The following is a 26,121-nucleotide window of genomic DNA, read 5'->3' as shown; positions in this document are numbered from 1 at the left end:
AAATAAACAAAAAGAATTTCAAAGATGTAAAATTACCTTCTCCAGGAAAAGATGTTTGTAGGTTTCCATTCCCATTGCATGTTGATCTTTACTTCGAACTTGATTTAAAAACCAGTGAAGTGCATCATCATAGCACTCAGAATCTTCTACTAAACAATGCCATAAAATGTCGACTTGCTCTAAACTTAACCCTAAACAAAAATGATAAATTTTATGCTTTATTGATTTTAGAGGGAAAGGTGTGATATACACTACTACTACATAGCTCACTCTGGCCTACACTTGTATTCTGCCTGCCTGCATCTGCCAAGTGATGAAATATTGGTGACTTACCACATCTGACTTGTGTTTTATAAATTATTAAAAAAAAAACAACTATGCATCTCCTTTTGAACATATGTGTATATATAGTTTGTTTTTCATGAAATACATATGTTGTTAATTACTAGTACTAATTCCTTATGATTTTCTGTCTAAAAATTTGAATCAGGATTATATAAACCATTGTGGCCCTAACTGATTATACTAAAAGCAGCTAGAACCAAATATGTATATAAAGGAGCTAACTGACAGCATATTATTTCTGAAGACAGGGTTTCTCTGTGCAGCCCTGGCTATCCTGAACTCCTTCAGTAGCCCAGGCTGGCCTCAAACTCAAGAGATCCGCCTACCTCTGCCACCCAAGTGCTGGGATTAAAGGTGAGTGCTGCCACCAACTGGATAGTTGACAGAATATCACAAAATAGTATTTTTAAAAAACTTCACTAAGTTTTGCTGTCAAAGTAGATATATCAGAGCTAGTGGCGTGACGCAGCAGTTTGAGAGCATGTACTATGCTTCTAGAGGACCCATAACACACATTAATTGGCTTACAGCCACCTATATCTCCAGAGGACATCTCTGGCCAACGTGGGAACTCACACTTGGATAACATACCCACAAAGACATATGCAACATACACAAAATTAAAAATGAAATAAAAACAAGATATTACATATGCATAATCTAACATGACTATAAAAGCCACAAAAACTGTTGTATGGCTGGGGATATAGTTCATTAGTGAATGATGAGGCCCCTGAATACAATCTTTCGAAACACACACACACACACACACACACACACACACACACACACACACACAAAGGAAAGTCTTCTTAAAGGGTTTAGACCTACAATAATAGGTCTAAAGGATAGTGTCATGGTCTTTAAATGTAAATGCATCACTGTATTACAGTGACAACAGGCTTTGAGCTTAAAATTCTTCTATCTTGTAGACAGGATTACCTGTCCTACCTGGAGACGAACACAGAAATTTTGAGGATTCAATTCTAAAGCTGAGGATTACAAGAGTAGAGAGCATATACAAAGGCTGTCCATGGGAGACAGAGGATAACAAACATTATTTTTATAAACTATGGAAGAAATCCCTATAAAGAACAAAGCAAAAGTGCAGGAAATGATGAAATACAAAGGATTCCCTTCACCAGATTCAGATGACATATACAGAGTATTCTGACCCAAAAATCAAAAGATTCCCAAATATAACAAAGAAAAACAGATTTAAAAAAAAAAAAACTCTGTATAATGAAACAGAAAACATTACAGGCAATCACAAGTCTAAATATAAATTTAAAAAAGACAAGGCAGCCGGGCGATGGTGGCGCACGCCTTTAATCCCAGCACTTGGGAGGCAGAGGCAGGCGGATCTCTGTGAGTTCGAGACCAGCCTGGTCTACAGAGCTAGTTCCAGGACAGGCGCCAAAGCCACAGAGAAACCCTGTCTCGAGGAAAAAAAAAAAAAAAAAGACAAGGCAAAGGATTTTTAACTTCCTGAGTTCATTCCAAAGCCTACTGTGGTTTCCTACACTCTGGGGGGGTCATGAAATTATAGAAATAACCAAAAATCCCGTTACTCAGAAATCAAATGGCATTCCACAAGAGAAAACATTCACCTAAGTAACCTAAGTATCAATATTCTATGAAAGGATTTATGACTTCAGTAACTATAATCGTAGCCCTCAGACCATGAGTCTGAAGAATTTTAAGTCAAAGCCAAATAATGCTTTCCAAGTCGTTTAGGACAACCAGAGCCATAAGTCAGACCCTGTCTCAAAAGTAATATGTGGTGTTGTAGATTATTTTCTAAAAAGAGCATGTGCTGCTTAGAGCCAACCTGAGGGCTGACAAGATGGATCAGTGGTAAGAGTGCTTGTTGCTCTTAGAGTAACAGAAATCAGTTCTAAACTGCCGCTAATTTCAACTTCAGGAGATCTAATATCCTGTAATATCCTAATCTTGGTGGGCACCAGCACACATCTCTCTGTCCCTCTGTCACTCACTCACTCACACACACACACACAGAGACAGAACCATGTGTTGGTGGTACAGGCCTTCAATCCTAGCACTACAGAGGCAAGAGTATCTCTGAGTTTGAGCACATCTCTTTCTCTCTGACACTGACACACACATACATACACACACAGAGTAATGTGTTGGTAGTACACGCCCCTAATCCTAGCACTATAGAGGCAAGAGGATCTCTGAGTTTGAGGCCAGTATGGTCTAGCTGGACTACAGAGACTGTTCCAGAACAGTCTGGGCTACACACAGAGAAACCTTGTCTCAAAAATCAAAATAAATAAATAAAAAAAAAAGAATAAAAATTAAGATAAATCTTAAAAGATAAAAGGTAACATAAATTATAAGTAATGTTCAGTATGTTTTAAAAAAAAAAAGATAAGAGTTAAAAGATTCCACAATAAAAAGTATTGTGGCTAATTATAGTGAATTATGTAATTAGACTGGCTAAAATTCACTGAACCACAGAAATACATTCAATAGGTATTAGCATTGGTTATTTTTATAAATTTTTCAAAAAAATTTTTTAATGTATTAATGTACCCAGCATAATTAAACATATCTATACTATGTTTGTAATATTATTATCTTCTGAGTGGAGTGGTTTGGGGGTTTTGTTGGTGGTTTTATCTAGACAGTAAATTTTTTGTAGAGAAGCTATACTGCATAAAATAAACACAAAACGCAGCAGTTATCAGACACTGTTTATACTAGTATTTGTTTTTCCTATCTCCATATGTTATGTTTTGTTTCTTATTGCTTTTAGTCAAGTGGGGTACAATAACGTAATAAAACAGAACATAAACATGCTATTAAAAAGATGTGTATTTTACTTTTAAAATTATTATGAAAAGCCATGAGGATGTTTTACTTGAAATGTGTATCAAAAATATTTTCATGAAATTTGTAATGCCAATATCTAGATAGGTTCAGGTACTGCCACCTGACAAGTCAGGTATCTAGAGCCTGACTCTAGATAGATGGCTCTAGAGAGATTCCTTCAAATTGTCGTATGGTCTCCTCATGTACCCTTAATAAGCACATGTGTACAAATACACAAATAAGTTAAAAGAAATTAAAATCTTACTGAAATGATCAGGTGATCCCAGAGTTGAAAACACACAAGTTAGGAATTGAAGTCGAACTTGAACTTCGGCACTATGGCTGTACCTACAAAGAACCATTCAAATAATTAACCGAAGAACCCATTTCTTTCTTCTTTTTTCATGATTTTTTAATGAAGAATGGCCTTGAATTCAAGGCAACCATCCTGCACTAGGACTACAAGTCTAGGCTACCACACCCAACAAGATCCTACATCATTTAGTAAGATGTTTAATGTTCTTAATCATAACGTAGGAAAAAAAAACATATACAATTTACAGTACCCCAGTGCCTTAATTATACAACTATATGCATTTACAAGTTCATGAAAATTTTTGGCTATAATGAAACTTACTTTCAAGTTTGTTTTTTAAAACCTTCAAAATTTTTTAATATTTATTTTATGTATCTAAATGTTTTGCCTGTGTCCACAGAAGTTAGAAGGCATCAGATCCCCTCAATCTGGACACACAGATCTCTCTAAGTCACCATGAAACCATGTCTTCCGTAAGAGTAGCCAGTACGTTTAAACACTGAGCCAGTGTAACTCTTACCAGCCTTCAAGTTAGTTTTTTAAGTATGTAAATAAAAAAATAACTCAAAGATAAAACCGAAAGTATGAAAAATCATCAGTAAGCAAAAGATATGCTATTTCAAAATAATATTATATCCACATAAAATAAAAGTTAAGAAATGAAAGACTATATGTTAATCTGGAATGCATGTGTTATATCACTATCCATGTAGATGTTATTTAACTTAACACGGTGGAAATTTAGTTCACAAAAAATATCCTATACAAAGTTGGCACTACGATTATTACTTCAAACTTAAATAATTACCTGAACAAAATTTAATAGTAACATAAACATTGTTCAGTAACATAAAAGCCTGGTTCAGTAAATTAGTTAGTTCACATAATTTTCTAGGAACTGAGTTTATACGCATCTGTAAAGCACCATATCCTACGAAAAGAGAAGGATTTGACCATAACCCCAATGTGATCATCTGAATACCAGAAAGCAATGTTCTGTATGTATGTTACAGATAAAAAAAGGAGTCACTGAAAGGACACTGACAGGATAGGGAGTGAGAGTAACAACTGGATTTCCATTTGAAGAACACTCCAGCAACACACTGAACTATGATTTGAAGGATCAGTTTCTGTGATACAAAACTAAACCATGAGTTCTTATCTCTATTACAGAATAAAAAACACATTGAGTTTCAAACTGCTCAAACTGCTTTGCCAACATGTAGCAGCAGCCAACCTAATTTCTAATCTATATCATAGTTAACAGATAATTCTGAAAACCTTGTAATAGAAATGTTTATAATTTTCTACTAAGTACAAAATTTCAAAAGTGTCATAAAGTGACATGTTACTATAAGAGATCAAAGGTTAAAAGTTTTATTCTAGCCAGGAAGTGGTGGTACACACATTCAATCCCAGCACTCAGGAGGCAGAGGCAGGAGGATCTCTATAAGTTCAAGACCAGCCTGGTCTACAAAACAAGTTCCGATACAGCTAGGGCTGTTACACAGAGAACTCTGTTCTCAAAGATCCTAATGCTACAACCCTTTAATATAGATCCTCATGTTGTGGTGACCCCCAACCATAAAATTATTTTCATTGTCACTTCACTATAATTTTGCTATTCTTACGAATCACAATTGTCTATGTTTCCCAATGGTCTTAAAAAAAAAAACCCTGTGAAAGAGTGCTTCAAACCCCAGGAGTTGCCACGGCTCACAGTTTGAAAACTGCTGTTCTAAAGACGAAGATCATCGGTACCTTTTCTGTTTTTCAGTGGCTATGTAATGTATTAGTGCTTTTTGTGAGAATGAAAATAGCTTGATTAGGAGAAAAGGCAAGTAGTAAGCAACTCACAACCTAATGTGTTATCAAGATAAATTTAAAATTTAAAAAAAATTAAAAGGCTTTTAGTACCTTCTAGCCTTTAAATAGAAAGGCATTTTGTAGTAGAAGCATTATGAGCACAGAGGAACAGAATTTATAGGCTTTGCTTTACAGGTTTGCTTAAGCTTCTTTCTTATACACCCTAGAACCATCCACCCAGGGATGGCGTCATGTTCAGTGGGCTGGGCCCTCCCACATCACTCACTGAAGAACCCCATATCTCCAGCAACATGTCCAATGGCCAATCAGATGAAAACAACTTCTCAAGCCAGGTTCCTTCTTACCAAATAACTTCAGTTTGAATCATCATCATGCAAGCATGATGTCAACTTGATTCAACTGCTTCAACTTTAATCCCCCACAACCAGGTAAAAAGTCAAACAATCTGAGTTCAAGGCCACCCTGGTCTACAGAGTGAGTTCCAGGATAGCGATGGATACACAGAGAACCAAGCCAAACAAACAAACATAAAAACATAAAAAAAAAAATAAATAAATAAGCCAGACAATCTATGTCCGTGAAATTATAATCCAGAACAGAAGAGGTGAAGACTAAAGAATGCCTGGGGCTCACTGTGAGCCATCCTAACCCACTTAAAAAGCATCGGGTACTAGCAAAACTCCATCTTAAAAATATAGTAGACAGTTCCTAAGGAACAATCCTTGAGGCTGACCTGTCTCCCACACATTCATGTGCACCCCCCCCACCTGTTAAAGTGCACATTCACACTTAAAAAAAAATACTTTTTATTTTTATTTAACAAGTAACAGGAACCGCTTCCATTGTACTTTTACCACCAAAACAGCTAAGTCTTTTATCCAAAGAGCCCTGGGTCTCAGGAAATATTCTAACATGCTCTTGTAGGAAATGAATTCTCTTTCCTTTCCAACAGAATGTTTTTCTTAGGCTAAACTTCAGCATTTCTGTATTATAATCGCCAGAGAGAGGTTAAAAATGCCCCAAATTCATGAGATCAGTGTGTTTCAGAAAATGAGTATTATTAAACAGTCTGGAAAATCAAAGAAAGTACACCAAGGCAGTCTCTATTTTGACTATGCATGAATATTCTTATGGTATAATTTGGCGAGATTTCACCACTGAGTATTTTAAGGTTAAAGTCAAATCAGACTCAATACGTGAGATCCAGGCCAACAAAATCCTGCTTAAAAAGTAAATAAAAATAATTATAAGTGCTAGAAACACATTAAATTAGAATTAAACATAAATCCTAGCTCCATTCTTTACTGTATGTGTGACGTTGGGTCAGTTAAATAGATTTTTTCCTATCTTTAGTGTTATCATTTGTAAAATAAGACTGTTTTCCTCAAATGGGTTGCTGTGTATCTTTAAAAGGTTAGCACTTTATTCTTTTTTGATAATTGTGTACAAGTGTAAGGAAAGGAGGGTGATGAATGCACACCACGCACGTAGCTGTAAGAGGACAGAGGACAATAAGTGGCATATTCATCAATCACTCTCCACCCTATTTTGTTTAGACAAGGTCTCTAGGGATGGTCATCTAGAGATGGCTCCCTGGTTAAGAGATCTGACTGCTCTTCCAGAGGACCAGGATTCAATTCCCAGCATGCTTATTTATGGTAGAGCGCACAGCTATCTGTCTGTACCTCCAGTTCCAGGGAGTCCTATGCCCACTGCTTGCCTCTGCACAGAGCTGACATGAAAATGATGAAGACAAACAACATGGTTGTACATGAAGGAAAAACACGGGAGGGAACACATAAAGGAAAATAAATAAAGAACTTAAAAATATATTTACATTTTAAAATAAAAGTACTACTACATTAGGAAAATACTAACACTTTCAGGAGAATGTTTACTTTTAACTAACTACAAGGACTTTAAATAATTTCAGTAGCTTAAGTTAACCAAGTTCCAAGTTAAACAACCTACCTTTACTAAGAATTATGGGACTAACATCATGAAAATTTAACATAACGTCTTTGATTTTCTCTTACAATTTTACATAGTTATACTGTTTACATATTAAAGAAAGGAAAGCAGAAAATTATCTGTTAGAGGACTAGAAATCATTTCACCTACTAAAGAGGTACTTACAATGCATGCTTCTGTCTTCCCTCTCTGAGACCTTGAATGTAATACACCAGATTGTCAAAGAAAAGCTTCATCATGTTCAGTTCTTTTTCTGCCCACCTGGCCCAATTAAAAGAAAATAATAATTTTAAAAGGGAAAGAGAACAAAAGATATACCTGAAAAGAATAAAGTGTGAGACATCTTCAAATGTGTAAGTTTTTGTCTTGATTTGGCTTGGCTGATTTTCAAGACAGGGTTTCTCTGTGGAGCTCTGGCTGTCATGGGACTTGTTCTGTAGATCAAGCTAGCCATAAACTGTTGAGATTAAAGATATAAGTCAGCATGCCCAGCTGACAACAAAACACCTTTAGTCCCAGCACAAGGGAGGCAGGCCACATCCCTATGAAGGCCATGCTGGTCTACTTTGCAAGTTCCAAGCCAGCCAAAGCTGTATTAATAAGACTCTGTTCCCAAACAAACAAACAAACAAACAAACAAACCCTCGTAATTTTTCCTCCTGGGCTGGAGAGATGGCTTGGTAGTAAAGACACTGGTTGCTCTCCCAGAGAACCCCCAGGTTCAAGTTCCAGCACCCATTTTTCACCACTATTACATCAATCCCTAAGGGTAAAATACCTTCTAGCTTTCACAGGCACTGGACCCATGTGATACACATAACATGAAGATAAAACACCCAAACACATAAAATTTGATTAAATAAATAAAATAAACTTAAAGAATTTAAAGTTTTAATTCATTACTTTATTTTTCATGTTTTTTTTTTTGATTTTTTTGTTGGTTTGTTTTTGCTTAAGTGTTCATCTGTGCACCATTTGCATGCAGTGCCAAAAGGAAGCTAGAAAAGGATGTCAGCTCCACTGAGACTGGTGGTTTTAAGTTGCCATGCGGATGCTGAGAATCAAATCCTAGAAATGGCACCTGTGCTCTTAACTGTTGATTCATCTTTCCAACCCCATAATCAGGGTTTTAAACAACAACAACAACAAAACTAACACCCGTGGAGGGACAAAATTACTCATTTGGTTTCCCTTTGTTTTGGAGACCATCTGATGAACTCACTATGAGCAAGAACTGGCTACAGAGCAAGCACCAAGTGAAGTAGGCAACAAAGTCAGATTGTCTTAAATCAAAAACAATACATAAACCAAATGAAAAAGCCTAAGAGATTAGAGTGTGAGATATACATGATACATCAAATGCTGAGTACCGAGTAACTACTAAGCATAAGAGCGCAGAGCTTTTTCCTATCAGTAGACTACCCTTCAAGGAATTATTTTAACATTCATTAATCATAACTCTCCATAGGTATAAGGGAATAATTAAGTAGTATTAAGATTATCACTATAAGGCAGTTTTGTATCATATTCTAGTGAAAGGAAAACCTAAGACAACGTGAATATTTATTTTACTACAGATCATATTCAGTATTCTGCAGTGGTCACATATAAACCTTCTCCCTAATATTAGAGTATCAAATGCTACAGTATCATTTTCAAATTACAAAGAAAACAAGTTTACCTATAAATAAATAATGTTCATATGGGGAAAAGACAGAAAAGAGTAGCAAAATATTTAAATTATAAAACCTAATTTCTCTCCTTAGGCACAGAAAAAGCTACTACAAAATCTGATAATATAATTTGCAAAAAAAATCTTAAAAAGTATTTTGTATCTTTTATTCACTTACATTGTAATCCAATGTGTATCATAACTGCTACCAAACTGTTGAAAAGTACCAAACAGTTTTGGAAGAAGACGAAGTGAAATCACTACTGATCTGAAACAGTAAAAATAAATATTCATAGAATAAAACAAGTAACTCCTAAATATCACAGAAATCCAGTCCTTAAGAATCTTAAACATAAAAGTTCTTAATGTACTTTACATAGAAGTACATCCTTACAAAAATAATTTCGTTCATAATGCCTATTTATGTTTAGTTTCAAAATTTTCAAACCAAGACTTAAACTAAGACTTAGGGAGCAGTGCTGTGATGCACGTCTTTAATCCCAGCATTCAGAAGGCTGGAGTTTGATGCCCAACCTCCCGGGCTACAAAATGAGTTTCAGGACAGGCTCCAAAGCTACAGAGAAACCGTTTTGATGAAAACAAAAAAACAAACGAGAGAGAGAGAGAGATAGTGTTTGTCTCACATGCCAGAAGACACATGTGGAGGCCAGAGGATAACTTCTCTAAAGTCTGTTCTCCTCTTTCCTATTGTTGGTCAAATGGAACAAACTCTGGTTTTTAGTCTTGGCAGCATCACCTTTACCTACCTGAACTTTCTTTTCAAAATAAACCTTGTATGGAGAGCTGATGTTCAAAAGACTGCAACAAGGAAGTTGCTCTGCTACTTACAAAAATCACTACCCAGAAACAGGCCGTCTATGACTGGACTGGTTTAGTGCCAGACGTCACAGAAACATGCAATCATGTCAGAGAAGGGCCCTCTTTCTGGTCTCAGTTTTTACTTGTGCAGAAACAATGTCTCACTATTTAGTTCAGACTGGCCTCAAATTTACCTCAAATTTCCTCTCTTAGCCTCTCAAGATCTGGGATTATAGGTATGTCTGACAATAAGTAACATTTTCTACATTGTAAAATCTGTTTTACTGCAGCATAAATGACATAAAAACTATATATTCTATGTACTCAACTCTATGAGTTCCTAACTTCATTCTTTTATACATGCTAGAAGTTGAGACAAAAAAAAACCCTTATCTCCTTAGAATGATTGTTTTTAGATACGTTAATTTCACTTCTTGGGCTTCTTTATATACAATATGAGAACGTTCAAGAACTTTAGATGCAGTTTGAACAAAATAACCACACTGTGCTGCCAGTATCAAAGGTAAGTTGTGTATGGAAGTATCATAATGAATCCAATTATTTAGAAAATAAATGCACTCTAATCATTAAAAAAAAATATAACATAAGGGGCTGGAGAGATGGCTCAGAGGTTTAGAGCATTGCCTGCTCTTCAAAGGTCCTGAGTTCAATTCCCAGCAACCACATGGTGGCTCATAACCATCTGTAATGGGGTCTGGTGCCCTCTTCTGGCCTGCGGGCATACACACAGGCAGAATATTGTATACATAATAAATAAATTAATTAATTAAAAAAATACATCATAGTATTATTAATCCTTTGCTTATGGTAGAGAGTAGCTGATCTGGGTGTTGAATAAAAAGAGAACTACCACTGAGAGACAGTGTTGACTTTTAAGAAAAATATCCCTAAGCAGAACGTGGACATCACAACAGCTGAGAGGTGACTGTATCTATATAGTAAACACTATGAAAACAACACACCTATTCTATACAAGGGCACAGAAAGAACTGTTACTCAACAAGAAAAAATTGTATTTCTTCTTTACCTGTTGTTCCCTAAGTTTTCAAGGCAGCCTTCAATGAATCTCATTCGAATCTGTCTATCCGTAAACCAACAAACCAACGAACAGAGAAGTTTCTCTGCTTCATTTATTAATCCTTCAGAAAGATTAACCTACAAAAATATATATATATATAGTTATTACTTATTTTGACTGCATTTTGCTGTTAATTTTTAAGTCCTTCTGGATTTATTATACAACTTACTGCATCATCATCTTGCACTATGTCCCATAATAAAGTGTTTCCTTTCTTGCAGACATTATCTAAATTAATGTCTGTCACAGCATTACTATTGAACTGATGCTTATGAACTGCAGGTCCTAAAATAACAAAAGATAAAACATTATAGAAGATGACAGTGGAGTGTAATCAGAAATGACAGAATTTGTAAATGAGCAAATCCAAATAAAAGTTTAAGAATAAACTTTGAGATTACAAAATATTAGCAATTACTTCACTAATGAATAAACATCAATAGGTCTGTTTATAATTAAGACTAAAGTAAAATAAGTTTTCATTCTATTGTCTCTAATAATTGTAATAAATATGAATATATCATAACAAGAGAACTGTATGAATTCCTGTAACTCTTATGAAGCACATAGATAACTTATCTGAAATAAGTAAATAAGACTTTAATCATGAGCCGGGCGGTGGTGGAATACGCCTTTAATTCCAGCAATCTGGAGGCAGAGGCAGGCATATTTCTATGGGTTCGAGGTTAGCATGGTCTACAGAGCAAGTTCCAAGACAAGCTCCAAAGCTACAAAGAAACTGTCACCAAAAAAAAAAAAAAAAAAATCCTTAGTGGATTGTTATCTAGACGGTTATTTTTGCAGCCGGACAGGCATTTCCCCTTCTCCCAGTCCTCCAACCTCACCTCCACTCTACATCCCCATATCCACTCCTCTTCCATTTCTATTCAGAGATGGGTGTCAATCAAACATGGCATATCAAGTTGAAGGCTTGATAAAGCAAACCAGTAAGAGTTGGTAAGGGTTCTAAAAGTTGGAACAAGAGTCAGAGACAGCTCCAGCTCCCACTTTTAGGAGTTCCAAAAAATTCCTTATCTATCACTATGAATCAAACTCAAGTCCAAGTGGGTCAGAAACTTCAACATAAAACCAGATACACTAAATCTGACAGAAGAGAGAATGGGGAATTGCCTTTAGTGCATTGGCATGGGAGACCACTTCCTGAACAGAACATGAAGGCACTAAAACAGGACTTCATTAAACTGAAAAGTTCTCAAAAGTACAAAAAGGAGCATAGAGAACGAGAAAATAACTTCGTCACACCCATGTCTGACAGAGGGTTAATTTCCAAAATATATGTAGAACTCAAAAAAAATCAAATATCAATAACACAAATAACACGATTAAAAAACGGGGACAGATCTAAATAGAATTCTCAACAGAAGAATCTCAAATGGCTGAGAAACACTTAAAAGAAATGCTCAACATACTTAGTCATCAGGGAAATTCAAATAAAAATGACTCTTACACCTGTCAGAATGGCTAAGACCAAAACCACAAGTGACAGCTCCAGCAGGCAAGGACACAGAGCAAAGGGAATACTCCTTCAATTCTGGTGGGAGTGCAAACTTGTACTTTGGAAATCAATATAGCAGTTCCTCAGAAAATTGGAAATCGATCTACTTCAAGACCAGCTATACCACTCTTGGGCATATACCCAAAAGACACTCATCTTACCACAAGAACACTTGGTTTTTTGTTTGTTTTGTTTTTCTTTCTTTAAAAAAGAGGAAAAGGTTGAGCATAGTGGCATACTATATACCTTTAACTCTAGCACTCAGAAACATAAGCAGGTGGGATCTCTGTGATGTTACCTGGTGAGACCCTGCTAACCCCATCCCCCAAAAAGATCCTGGACAAAAAGGGAACAAGAGTGTAGAGCACCAGCTGCCCTTCCAGAGGACTCAGGTGTGATTATCAGCACCCTCACGGTCGTTTACAACTGTTTTGTAACTCCAGTTCCTGAGGGTCTGCACTGGCACTGCATACACATTGTGCACAGACATACTTGCAGGAAAAACATCAGTATACATAAAAATAAATAAAAATCCGTTTTTAAAAAATGTGTTGGGATGGGCAATGGTAGCTCAAGCCTTTAATCCCAGCACTTGGCAGAATCTGTGAGTTCAAGGCCAGCCTGGTCTACAGAGTGAGTTCCAGCGTAGGCTCCAAAGCTGGAGAAACCCGGTCTCAAAAAATAAAACAAATGTATTGGATGATTTACTTCAAATAGACAATTTAATCAAAAGATTCTAATATAACAAATCAGATTTCCTAAACAACAATTCTCCAAAGCAGTCATTATTCTATACTCTTCATAAACTTTCAACTGTTGCACATTTTTTAAAGATATTTTTATTTTATGTGTATCAGTGTTTTGTCTGTGTGTATGCATGCGATAGAGTATCAGATCCCTTGGAACTAGAGTATCAGACATTTGTGAACACCCTCTGGGTGCTGGGAATTGAATCTAGGTCCTCTGGAAGGCAGTCAGTGCTCTTAACTGAGCTATCTCTCAGGTCCCATCACTGTACATTCTTTAATATCACTCTTCAAATTTACCCATTCTGATGCATGTATAGTACTAACACATGTAAAATATACTATTATCATTTCTTCTTTTATAAAGAAACTGTTCATAAATTTTGTCCAAGTTTTCTGTTGTTGTTTTAAAAAAAGTGTTTTAGTATACTGCCCAAATTAATCTCAGATTATTCTGTTACGGAAATCCTTCTGTATAAACCTTCTGATAACGTGAGAATATAAGCATACATGACACCTGGCTTCCATACGCAAATTTAACTGTTTATCTCAATGGAGTTGAAGGGATTCATTAGAATATTAATATTTTTATTAATATGAGTTTGGAGCATTATTATACAACAATTTGGTTTAATTTCTACCTTCATAAAGTAAAAGTGTAAAAACTAGAAATTAAAAGGAAAATACAAGACAAAAGAATGGTAACAACTTGGGCTGGAGAGATGGCTCAGAGGTTAATGGCATTGCCTGCTCTTCCAGAGGTTCTGAGTTCAATTCCCAGCAACCACATGGTGGCTCACAACCATCTGTAATGAGGTTTCGTGCCCTCTTCTGGAGTGCGGGCATACACACAGACAGAATATTGTATACATAATAAATAAATATTTTTAAAAATTGGGGAAAAAAAGAATGGTAACAACTTGATTAACATGGCATCAAATTAATTTTGGTGGCCTCAAACTACCTTGAAAGAACACACTCACAGTAATACTGTTTCTCTAGTCTGACAGTGATCTTTTTTTTTATTTATTTATTATGTATACAATATTCTGTCTGTGTGTATGCCTGAAGGCCAGAAGAGGGCGCCAGACCTCTTTACAGATGGTTGTGAGCCACCATGTGGTTGCTGGGAATTGAACTCAGGACCTTTGGAAGAGCAGACAATGCTCTTAACCACTGAGCCATCTCTCCAGCCCCCTGACAGTGATCTTTTACCAAAAACCCAATCTACCAGGTTTTTTCTATTATAACACTCTATCATTCCAAAACCTAACCTGGTATGTGCTGATGGTTTATAATCAAGAAAAGGGTTAAATGTCTTTAAATTGACAATTCTAAATATTACTTCCCCTTTTTCTTTTCTTTCTCTTTCCTCCTTATTTCCTACTTCATCATCATCATCATCACCATCTATTGTTATGTTAATGTTTTGAAATAGAGGCTTGCTTTCTATATAGTACAGGCTGGCCTCAAGTTTGGTATTCCCTACTTGAATACTTGGACTACAGGCATGGCTCTATTATTCTTTAACTTCAGTCTCGATTCCTTTAAAACTGGTCTGTTTCTATTACCTTCTTATATTCAACTGAAAGTGATGTAACTAACCATTTCTCAAACATTTTCATTACCAAAATAAAGAAAAACTTTGCCCTCCCTAACTCCAAGCAATCTGTACCTCTGTCTCTATAAATCTAATCACTCTACACACTTCACATAAATGGAATTATATGCTATATGATCTTTTGCATTCTTTTTATCTGCAGGACATAAATTTCTAAAATTCAAACCTATCATAATCACATTTTTCAAAATGTCTTACAGATCATTAATATGCATTGTATTTGCTAGGTGACCATCATTTTATGAAAAAATACTCAATAGCACAATACTTGCTGACAATGCAAAAATCCCTTGCTTCCAAGACCCCAGTACCTCAGACAAACAAAAAGGCCTCATTTATTCTCATGGAGTGTTCATAATAATTGTCTTGACAAAAAAAAAAAAAAGCTATTGCTTAAATTATTTTGGCACAACCATTTAAACATAATATCAACAGTTTATTCTTTTTAACCATGCAATTAAATTAGTCCTGGTTTGAACAAGGTAATACTGACTTAAAATCTTACCTTGACTAAGATGTTCGTGGTAAATAGATGCTAAATTGGGAAGATGTTGTTGAAGATGAGATGTTAGTTCTGCATGTGAATTGATCTGAACTAGTTCCTCTTCACATCCAGATTCTTCACCATCAAAATCAGCCATATTTTTTTCTGACTTTGCACTGACCTGCGAGCTACTGCAACTGACATCATCTGCACTTAGCATATCATCAACCATATGTCTACAACACACAGAAAACCATAAACTTAGTAAGTACCAACTTTTACTCATCTATTTATTTGTTGCTAGTGATTAAACCCAGGTCCCATTGCAGGCTATGCAAGCATTCTACTATTGAGCTGTATCCTAGCCCTTGAAACTATGAACTTAATTGGAAACCTTTTTTTGTTTGTTTATTTTTTTCAAAACCCGGGTCTCACTATGTAGCTCTGGCTGTCCTGGACCTCACTGTGTAGATCAGGTTGATCTCAAACTCACAGAGATCCACGTGCCTCAGCTTGAGTACTGGGATTAAAGGTACTATGGGATTAAAGACACTATGCTTTGCTTTAAGCTTTTCTTTTTAAAAATCTCTTCGGTAACATTTAGTACAAATTATTCCATACTCAGAAACTAAACGATGTGGTGTTTAGTTGAAATTGGGTTGAAACATTTTAACAATATATAATATTGAGACATTTATGAATACTATAAAGACTCTAATATATGGAAGTTAATTTTATAACATATAAGAATTATATTCAATAATATATGAATATTAATATACCTCACTGCAATTTCAAAAAGAAACATTTTAGGTAATATTAATAATGAATGTTATGTACTATTACATAAACTCAATTTCATAAAATGTGAAACCATAAGTTTTCTTTACATTTGTTCGTGTAAGTACATTATCAAATGATATCGTAGAGAATACAAAAGATTCCAATGTAAGGTAGCAATCTAGGAAGTTGTTGTTAACTGAACAAGACCCAAAGTATGGATCAACAGTATACCACAAACTTAACATGAACAATGCCCTGCGTTTAATCCTCAGCACCACCAAAAAAACTTCGAGTCTCCAAATATATTTCCTTCAACTCAAAAATGAACTGCTTAAGTTCATTTCTAAATATTACCACACTGGGTATATTTCAAGATAGCAAAGACAAAATGATGATGAAATTAAAAAAAAAGACCAGGACTGATACAAAGACTCACTATATATATACACACACAGAATATGGAAAAGCCATAAGGAAAATTTCAATTATTAAAACTTTTGGGGTAGACATTTAAGGTCTACTAATTTTGAGTGTTTATTATGAGAGTGGATCAGTACTATAAAAGACATCCAGTCTCTAAAACTAAAACTCTGCACCTTCGTTTTATCCACATGCTACCACTTTGTCATTATCATGAGTGTTGCTAGGGACCATCTATAATGTGAGGTATTATCCAAATGTTCTAATTAGAAATGATTTGGCTAAACTGGTGATATTTAACAATGTCTAACTACATCTTTTATTTTTGTTATTGTTACAAATGAAGGGATACTGGCATCTACAGATAGGGGCTGAGGATGTTGCAACCATGAACAATATCAAGGAAGTATTCAGACAGTTAAGAATTCAAAACCAAAAAATCACATGGTTCAAAACATCAATAGTGTCAAGAGTAAGAAACACTGCCATGAGCTGGAAAGATGCTCAGCAGTTAAGAGCACTGCCTGTTTTTCAAAGGACACAGGTTCATGGTAGTCCACAACTGTCTGTAACTCCAGTTCCAGGGGATGTGACATGCAGGCAAAACACCAATGCACATAAAATAAAAATAAATCATTATAAAGATAAAACAAACAATCCCTTAAAACTTGAATGCCCTTATGATAAGAATAAAAAGGAAGTAACATTAAAATGAATACATTTATAGCTAGTTCATGTAACTAAACTAAATTTTGGAAAATTTAGCAAAACAGCAAGTCTTTCATAGAAAATTCATCCCGATAAACCGAACATTTGTTTCACCACAAACCCAAATTTTAACGAGTTATACTGACAATAAATAACAGGTTAAAAATTAGTTACACATTTGTAGTAATCAAGGTAGCCCATGAAATTCTCACAATAAACCCCTGATAGTTTATTTTTGTTTTGCTTTTTAACGAAAAAGAGGGTTTTCAGGAATGTTGGCCATGATTGTTTTGGTTTTCATTTTTTAAAAAGGAGGTTTACAGGCATAGTTCTGACACAAGCCTGGAATTCCAAGCAGATGCAGGCAGATCTCTGTGAGTCTGAAGACAGTGAGACCAGATCTCAAAAAAAAAAAAAAAAAAAAAAAGATAGAAAAAGAAAAAAAGAGACAAATTAAAAACTTAGTCCTACTTATTTCTTATTTCTATAAGTAACAGAAGCAGTTATTATTAAATAGATATACTTTACAAACACAAAAATCTTTTACCACAGATATCCTTACAATAGTAATCCTAAAATTAGAAGGCCGTGTTTTTAATCAACATTTAACTCAAGTTGCTACAAGCAATCCTACATGTGCTTTTAGGCAACAGCTAAAACAAAAGAGTTGAAGATCCAAATTTATGCTGCCTAGTACAGCATTTGCTATGTCCACCGTGGCCATTACAGAGATGTATTGTGACTTTAGCAATATAAACTGAGGGGAGTCAAGGATATAGCTTAGTAGCAGATGCTTGCATGGCATTTGCAAAGTGCTGGGTTTAATTGTCAGCTCTGCAATGGCAAAAATACACGTAATATTTATTGAATACTTAAATAGAAAAGGAAAAGTATTTCAGGTTTTATATCAGTTAATGTGGTTATGATCTTTAAGTATTACTTGCTTAAATAAAATATGTAATTAAAGTGAACCTTACTTTTTTCAGTCCTGATTGAACCCGGGGCCTTGAGGTACACTAGCAGCAATCACATTACCTTACATTTTGCATTTTCTTAAATTGACAACAAAAAATTTATCGTTATCTATTTGAGAATTAAATAGTACTCAACTAAATACCAACTGAAAAAGTAATAGCAGTATTTCACTATAAGAAACACTAATACAGCATTTATTTTTAAGCATTCTTACCCATCATGATGGTGGTGGTGGTGGTGGTGGTGGTGATGGTGGTGGTGATGGTGGTGGTGGTGATGGTGCTGTGGACCAATAAACTGCCGACAATTAAACAATTCATTCCCAATAGTCTCCCCAAGGAAGTCCCCGCTTCGTGTGATACAAGACTCCTGAGAACCTTGTGCTATGTGTGCAGAACTCATTTCCGCTGAAATGTCATGTTCTGGGTCTTCAGAGTGAGCACAGGCATCTAGCATTCGTATTCGATTATCTACAGGTGGCAATGACTCAGTATTAAAAACCAGGTCCTTTCCTGTTCCACTGCTTGTCCCATTTCTTTCAGATGTGCCTTGGGATTCCCCCAAGCAAATGGCTGCTTGACTTTCTAACTTTCTGTTTCGAAGTTCTGTACCACAACTGTTTTTGGGAGGATTGTGACCATGATCATCATCTTCCTCTTCTTCTTTAAGGGCTTCAATGTCTGCAATGTCTTCTGATTGCACCTCACTTCCCGGACTACCAGCTGACTGGCTCGCATGGCTTGAGTTGACTCCATTACTAGATCCATCACTATGTCCACTACTGCTACCAGGGCCACTGCTTCCATCTTCACCACTGTTAGCAGTTTCGTCAGAACTTCCTTGCATGGATTCCTGTATTTATAAACAAATATATTTAAAAATTCAGAACATTGAGAGAGAAACTAGCATGTAGATAATATGCGTTAATATTTTTAAAAAATTACTAATTTATTTATTTCCAGTGTCTCTATGAACATGTGCTATGACATGTGGAGTACACGTGAAAGTCAAGGACAGCTTTTCAGGAGCTGCTTCTCTTCTTGTGGGGATCTACGGGTCCTTGGTTTGTCAGACTTGATGGCAAGTGCCTTTACATCTGAGCCATCTTTTGAGTACCACAACAAGTTTTGTGTTTTGTTTGTTTGTTTGGTTGGTTTTTAAGACAGGGTTTCTCTGTGCAGACTGTCCTGAAAATGGAACTCACTCTGTAGACCAGGCTGGCCTCAACACAAATTTTTTGAAAATGTTGGCAATAGTACTGCATTATTATCTTTGAAAACTACGAAATAAATATAAAACTCTAAGGATGTCCAAAGTCCTACATAAAGAAATTGAAGAGTGGTATTATCCCCAGGTCAAATTAAAACAGATTTTCTAAATCCTATGACAAGAGACCTCCGTTTCACTTACCTCGGTGTCAGAAAGTCGTTGCTGCACATGCTTGGTTCTATTAATAAGCTGCTCATCCATTTCAATGTCACTGGCTCCACTCTGATGTGTATCACTGTTGTCACTACTTTGAGGACTTGCTGCAGGAGACCCTAAAATCGATTTTTAAATTCTTATTTCTGATTTAAATTAACATGCATCTGATAGGACACCACACTTTGATTCCTTGAGTTACTTATCAAAGTTTATGCTAAGAAACCAAACTACAGCTCTAAATTTGTTGTTTCTAAAAAGGATAAAAATAATCTCAATTAAAATCTAGATACTAATGATTTTAAGCAAAACTGGTAAGATGAGGTGTGGGGCTATAGCTCAGTGGTGCAGTCATTTGCTGTCTAGCAGGTTTAAGACTACAAGAGTTGAAAACAAAACAAAACAAAAAGGCAAGATGAGTATTTTAATATATCTTTTTCTCAAATAAAATTGTGACTCGAGCATACACTGCATAAATATATACACTACACAAGATCTACAAGCTCAAAGATCACAAAAACTCCAAGTCACACTGTCATGCATTTCTAAGGCTCGACTTACAAGGTGAAGGAGCTGCTCTTCTCAGCTCTTCTTCCTCTGAAGGAAAAGGAAAAAAACAGGAGGAAAACATTCTAAGTGACTGACCTTCTCTGAGACAATACAGACACTGTCTATGTATGTAAGATACTGATAGGGAAACCTGTCAATTATTGTGGGTATCTGCACAGAAAGACAGTATGATGTCGAAAGAAAACTGGGTTTAAGTGCATAAAGTTTTAAAAATTCCTTCAAAATTATTCAAACATGCAACAAAAAAGTTAGAAAAACTGATATGCAAAGTTAAAAAGAACCATTATTACGTTCTAATCTTTAATCATTTCATACAAAGCCTACTTCCCATTCCAAATACAAATCCTGCCCCAAATCTCACTTAAAATGAAGGCAAACTTCTGACTACCTCTTAAATATCTTATGTAAAAATGCATAGGATTTTAATGTGTCTCAGACTGTGTTTACTCTAAGATTTTAGAAGTTTAAACACAAAATTTATTTTTAATTCATACAATTCTTTAACGATTTACTTATGTTTTTTATATATATGAGTGCTCTCCTTGCAAGTATGCTTGCATGACAAAAGACAGCAATAGAGCCCATTAAAAATGGTTGCTGGGAATTGAGTTCAGGACATTTGGGAAAGCAGTCAGTAATCTTTAACTATTGAATCATCTCTCCAGCCCCTCAATTTGTGCACTTCTTATATAAAACTTCCATTCCAGGCTAAGAATAACTTTACATATTATCGGCAGTGCACTTATGACGATAGTTAGAAAGGATGCAGGACTTTCTGTGTAAGTCTTTATTCAACAAAGATGTTGGATTTGGAGTGATACGAATTTTCAGATTAGGAGTGTTCAAACTGCACTACCAGAAAATAATTGACACCTTATTAATAAACTCAAAATCCAATACAAGTTATTTCAAACAACAATATATTTGACTAACCTTTTTTATTTCCAATGGGCATATTAGTGTTTAATAAAGATGCAAAAGAACTCTGTTTAGATAGTTGGGCCTTAGCGGCAAGTGCATTATTCCACAAAGCTTTAATTAACATGGATGCCAAGTACAGTGTCTAAAAGAGAAAGATTAATGTTAGAGCCTCTGGGGCAGGGCAGACATATAAGAAATTTTAAAATTCTAAATGAATTTAAATAGTACATAAAATATAACTTAAGCTATTTGAACAATTATGCAAAATTCTAACATGCAAGAAACAAAACATATGAATTTATTCTCAATGTATTACCTGTTCAGTATGAACACTTGGCTCAAGAGCTGAGACCAGATTAAGTAAATGTCTAAGTGGCACAGGATCCAGATTCTTGATGAGTGAAGGGAATAAGTCATGAATATATCGACTACAGTGTTTGAGCTATAAAATAAGAAACAAAAGTTTAACAAGTTTCCCCAAGGAAATTTATTGATATGAAAAGGCTAGGTTGTACCACTGTGCTGTATTCCCAGTCCAGCTTGACTCCTCTATAATCCTCTATTGCATTTAAGCGTTGGAATATAATAAATGATGCTTTTCTTGTTATTTTAAAAAAAATTAGAAAAAACTAGGTTGTAAAATCGACAAAAACTTTATATACTGGTAAAATACTGATTTATAGTGTAAATGGCACTATTTTTAAAAATTGAAAACAAAATTTAACTGATTTATCTTAGCCAAACAAACTACAAGCTAATTTCTAGTCAGAAAAGGGAAGCAAATAAAAGCTTTCAGAATTCTAGTAAAAAGAATTCCAATATCATTAATATAAAAAAAATTTAACGAGCTTGGGGAAATAGATCAGTGATGAAGTATTAAGAGTGTGAAACCTTGGTATGATCACCAATGCTAAAAATAATGGCTATATGGGTGGAAAGATGGCTCAGGCATAAGAGCACTGGCTGCTCTCACAGAGGTCATGAGTTCAATTCCCAGCAAACACTTGGTGGTTCACAACCATCTATAATGAGATCTTCCGACATGCAGACATGCCTGAAGACAGAACACTGTATACATAATAAACCAATCTTTTAAAAAAAAATGACTATACTGTAGGCAATTAAAACCAAGAATAGCCGGGTGGTGATGAAGCATGTAATCCTTTAACACATAAAAAGACAGAAATCCTGTAAGGGAAGACAAAAGAAAGGAAAAATAGAGAAGAGAAAAAAGGAAGGAGGGAGGGAGGAAGGGACTGCCTGATGGACCAGGCTCTAGTATTCCGCGACAACAAAGAAACAGAAGGTAGATAGATCCCCTTACAATGAAGAGAGTAGCAGGACATTAGGAAACAAGACAATAACATAGCACTGAGACAGAAGAGTAAGGTGAGTCGTGGCGATTGCTGCGTTTAAGGTCAACTTAGGCTACAGGAAATACTGCCTCACAAGGAAAAGAAAAAAGAGGGGGGAAGAAGAAAGAAAAAGAAAAGAAAGAGGAAAAGATAACAAATGTTTCAGAAGGATTACCATCTTCAGACAAACAGGAAAAGGATTTTCAACCCTGTACATTACAAAAACCTTTCAAAGGCCCAAGGGTAGTACACATCCTTAAACCCAACACTTTGAAAACCAAAGGGAGGTGAATCTGTCATTCTGAGGCCAGCCTGATCTACACAGCAATAAAAAGAGCCTGTTTGTCTCTCATCTCACTCACACACATACACACAAAGAGAGACAGACAGACAGAAACAGAGATATGGGGACAAAAATAACACTTTAAGACAAATAAGAGTACATGACATAGAAGACCAGCAAGATGGATCAGCAGCTAAATATACCTGAGTTCATTCCCTATACCTTATACCTATATGGATGGCTTAAGGAAAGAACTGATTTGTGCAATTTGTTCTCTGACTTCCACATTATCTAAAAGGGTTAAAAGAAATTCTTCAAGAAAAGAATGACCAAACAAAAGATCATGAATAGAAAAATTTAAAAAACAAAGTTAAAAAAAAAACACCTAAAGCTGAAAAGTCCAATAGTTGAAATGGAAATATGCACCACAGGGGTTAAACCTAGGGATGAGCTGTAAGAAATATCAGGAAGGCTGGAGAGATGTCTCAGTGGGTTAAGAGCACTTGCAACCCTTGCCAAACCCAGTCAATAAAGCACACAAACACATGAGACCATGATTCACATACTGAGCATTCATGTAAAAAACTTGGCTTGGTCGTGCACCTGTAATCCTATAACACATAAAAAGACAGAAGAATTCCAGGGATTACTGGTCAAGCTAGTCTAGCTGACTAAGTGACCTCCAGGTTAAACGAGAAAACATGCATCTAAAAAATACAAAAACAAAACAAAAGAAAAGCCACAGGTAGAGCATGAGTAAGGAATATACCTAATGTGGACCTAAGGCCTTCAAATGCACATACTTGTGCATAACTACAGAAAGAAAAACATGTATATACTCGAATGTGTGACAGAATTAAAAGAAAATCAAATAATGACTGAATCCCAAATAACTTGTCCCCAAAGCATATAATTGAAAAACCAAGGCTCCTGCCCTACCCCCGAAATTGATTAGCACACATTAGTAACCTCCATACAAAAGAAGTCAAAAGTATTAAAAAGTAATGGCTGAGAAATGGCTCAGTGGTTAAGATCACTGGCTGCTCTTCAGAGAACCTGGGTTTGGATTCAAGTAGCCACATGGTGGCTCAGAACCTTCTTTAAATCCTGTTCCATGGAATCAGACTCTTTCCATCTGGCCACTGCAGGTACTAGGCATGCAAGTGGTACACATACATACATACATACATACATACATACATACATACATACATACATACATACAGGTAAAACATCCACACACATAAAAATTGCTACTGTCGCCAGGCGGTGGTGGCGCACACCTTTAATCCTAGCACTTGGGAGGCAGAGGCAGGCGGATCTCTGTGAGTTCAAGACCAGCCTGGTCTACAAGAGCTAGTTCCAGGACAGGCTCCAAAACCACAGAGAAACCCCGTCTCGAAAAAAAAAAAAACAAAACAACAACAACAACAAAAAAAAATTGCTACTGTCTAAGGAGGCAACTCACCTTTGAGAATTCCATACTCATGGTTCTCGAGTATATCTTACTTTCTAATTACCACTTTTCTTTCTCTTAAACCTAGGCTTAGAATTTATATTAACCGAAATAATAAACTCCAAATCTACTTGAAACACAGAAACAGAGCATGTTCAAAGAAGGTAAGGAGCACAACACTTCTCCAAAATCTGCCACTACCAAGTTTCCTCATGAACATTCAAGCAAAAATATTCAATAAAACAGTGTCAAGCCGAATCCAAGATCACATCAGAAACATCATGCAATACAACCAAGTAGCATTTAGAACATTAAAAAAAGCATTAAATAAATATGAAGCATTAGTATCACCTGTGCTGCAGCCCAAATGCAGTCAATATGCTGAGTACTCAGTCGTCCTTCTGCTGCCAAGAAATTCAAAATCACTTGGCACTGCTTAATAATCTAAAAAAGGAAAACTTGGTGTAGTTATTTTTATTTAAAATGCCTTTATATAATAGATAACCAATATAACTGTCTACAAACCTCAATATGTAAATTTGGTCCAAATATATGTTCCACTACATTGTTGCTAATAAGCCAGTCAGCAAGTTCTTTTGCAATAGACCTAGGATCAAATGATTGAAAAAATAATTTTTAAAGCAATTTTCTCATGTCAAAAAAGACACAAAAGAAAACCTAGATTTGCTTCCATACAATACAAAGAATTATAAAAAATTGTTCACAATACTACAAAGCATAACTAAAATAAGTATACCCTGAATTTACAAACAATTAACAAGTGAAAAGTTAAGGTAACAACACCAGCTACCAAGTCCTTAGACTTTGCTCCCAGGCATTAGTTTCCACAATAGGCACTGGAGCATTTGGGAAAGATTTTGCAAAGTAGGAAGTAGTTACTTAAGAGTTGAAAACATAAAGAATTATATACCCAAGAACAAAATTGCATGTCTCCTTCCTAATACTAATGAAGCTTCAAAATGAATGAAGTAAGTTATGTACAGAAGAAAATCACAAAAACAATATTTATATATTTTCAATTCTGGGATATCTAGAGCTACACAGTAACACTTATCTCAAGGAAAGCAAAAGAAAGGCAACATGTTTGTTTAGGGCCAAGGTGGGTCATTTTTAGAATGACCATTTACCTTAAGTTTTAAGGACTAGTAGGTAAGATATTGTATAAACAGCATGAAAAAAAAATAGAGCAAACAAAAAGTACTGTTGGAGACTAAATTGAGTATTTTTTAAAACTTTAAGATATACATATTACACAAACAAAATTCACCTGTTTTGAATGAAATGCTTACAACACATTTTAACAAATATTTCCATCCCTTCAGAAAAATCTTATTTGCTATCTCCCATTTGCAATAAGTCAGTCCTTGTTCTCATTTCCAGTTTTATTAGTCTATTTTCTGTCAACATAATTTATCAATTCATAAGGATTTCAAGTAAATGGAATTGTATGATATTTATATGTTATTTTTCATTGGGTCTTGGGGAAAGCAGGCAGATATGTTCTAAGGATTGAGCCAATGGCCTTTGTGCATGCCATATTCAAAGCTTGTACACCTACACTGTGCTGTGCTGTTTGTAATCAGGTAGGTAGTGTGGAAACTAGAGGCTTATGCTGTGTGTCTTCCCTAACTACTCTCTATTTTATATACTGAACCAAGAGCTCACCAATTCAATTAGTCTAGCTATCCAGCTTGTTCCAGCGATGTTTTTGCCTTCCAAGCCTTGGGATTCTAGCAAGGTCCACTTTGCACTCTATGTGGATTGGAAATCCAAATTACATTCTTGACTTTACATGGCCAGTAATAAACCCACAGAGCCAGCTTGTAAGATCTACATTTTTTGTTTAAGTTTTATTTCTGTTGTAATATATACCAAATTTTACCTATTTATAGTTATTTATATTCATAATAGGTATTGAACATAGGACTTCATTCATGTGAGGAAAGGCTTCTA

At 35.4% G+C, this 26,121-nt stretch overlaps 1 protein-coding gene across 1 annotated transcript in view; it reads right to left on the bottom strand.

The window, feature by feature from the left end:
- Positions 1–26,121, bottom strand: part of Usp34 (ubiquitin specific peptidase 34) — a 204,573-nt gene that overhangs the window by 96,111 nt on the left and 82,341 nt on the right. The window contains 14 exon segments of the mRNA XM_050140825.1: positions 37–191; positions 3,449–3,531; positions 7,463–7,558; positions 9,148–9,237; positions 10,837–10,964; positions 11,057–11,172; positions 15,276–15,490; positions 18,355–18,992; positions 19,551–19,681; positions 20,124–20,159; positions 21,066–21,195; positions 21,370–21,495; positions 24,499–24,591; positions 24,673–24,754. Of these exon segments, the coding sequence (XP_049996782.1) occupies positions 37–191; positions 3,449–3,531; positions 7,463–7,558; positions 9,148–9,237; positions 10,837–10,964; positions 11,057–11,172; positions 15,276–15,490; positions 18,355–18,992; positions 19,551–19,681; positions 20,124–20,159; positions 21,066–21,195; positions 21,370–21,495; positions 24,499–24,591; positions 24,673–24,754 (2,119 nt within the window).

Source organism: Alexandromys fortis, unplaced genomic scaffold, assembly GCF_014885135.2.
Source record: "Alexandromys fortis isolate MF-2015 unplaced genomic scaffold, M_Fortis_MF-2015_v1.1 scaffold_7, whole genome shotgun sequence".
Classification (NCBI taxonomy): domain Eukaryota; kingdom Metazoa; phylum Chordata; class Mammalia; order Rodentia; family Cricetidae; genus Alexandromys; species Alexandromys fortis.
The sequence above is the reverse complement of the archived record's forward strand: the minus strand, read 5'-3'. Positions and strand labels throughout refer to the sequence as shown.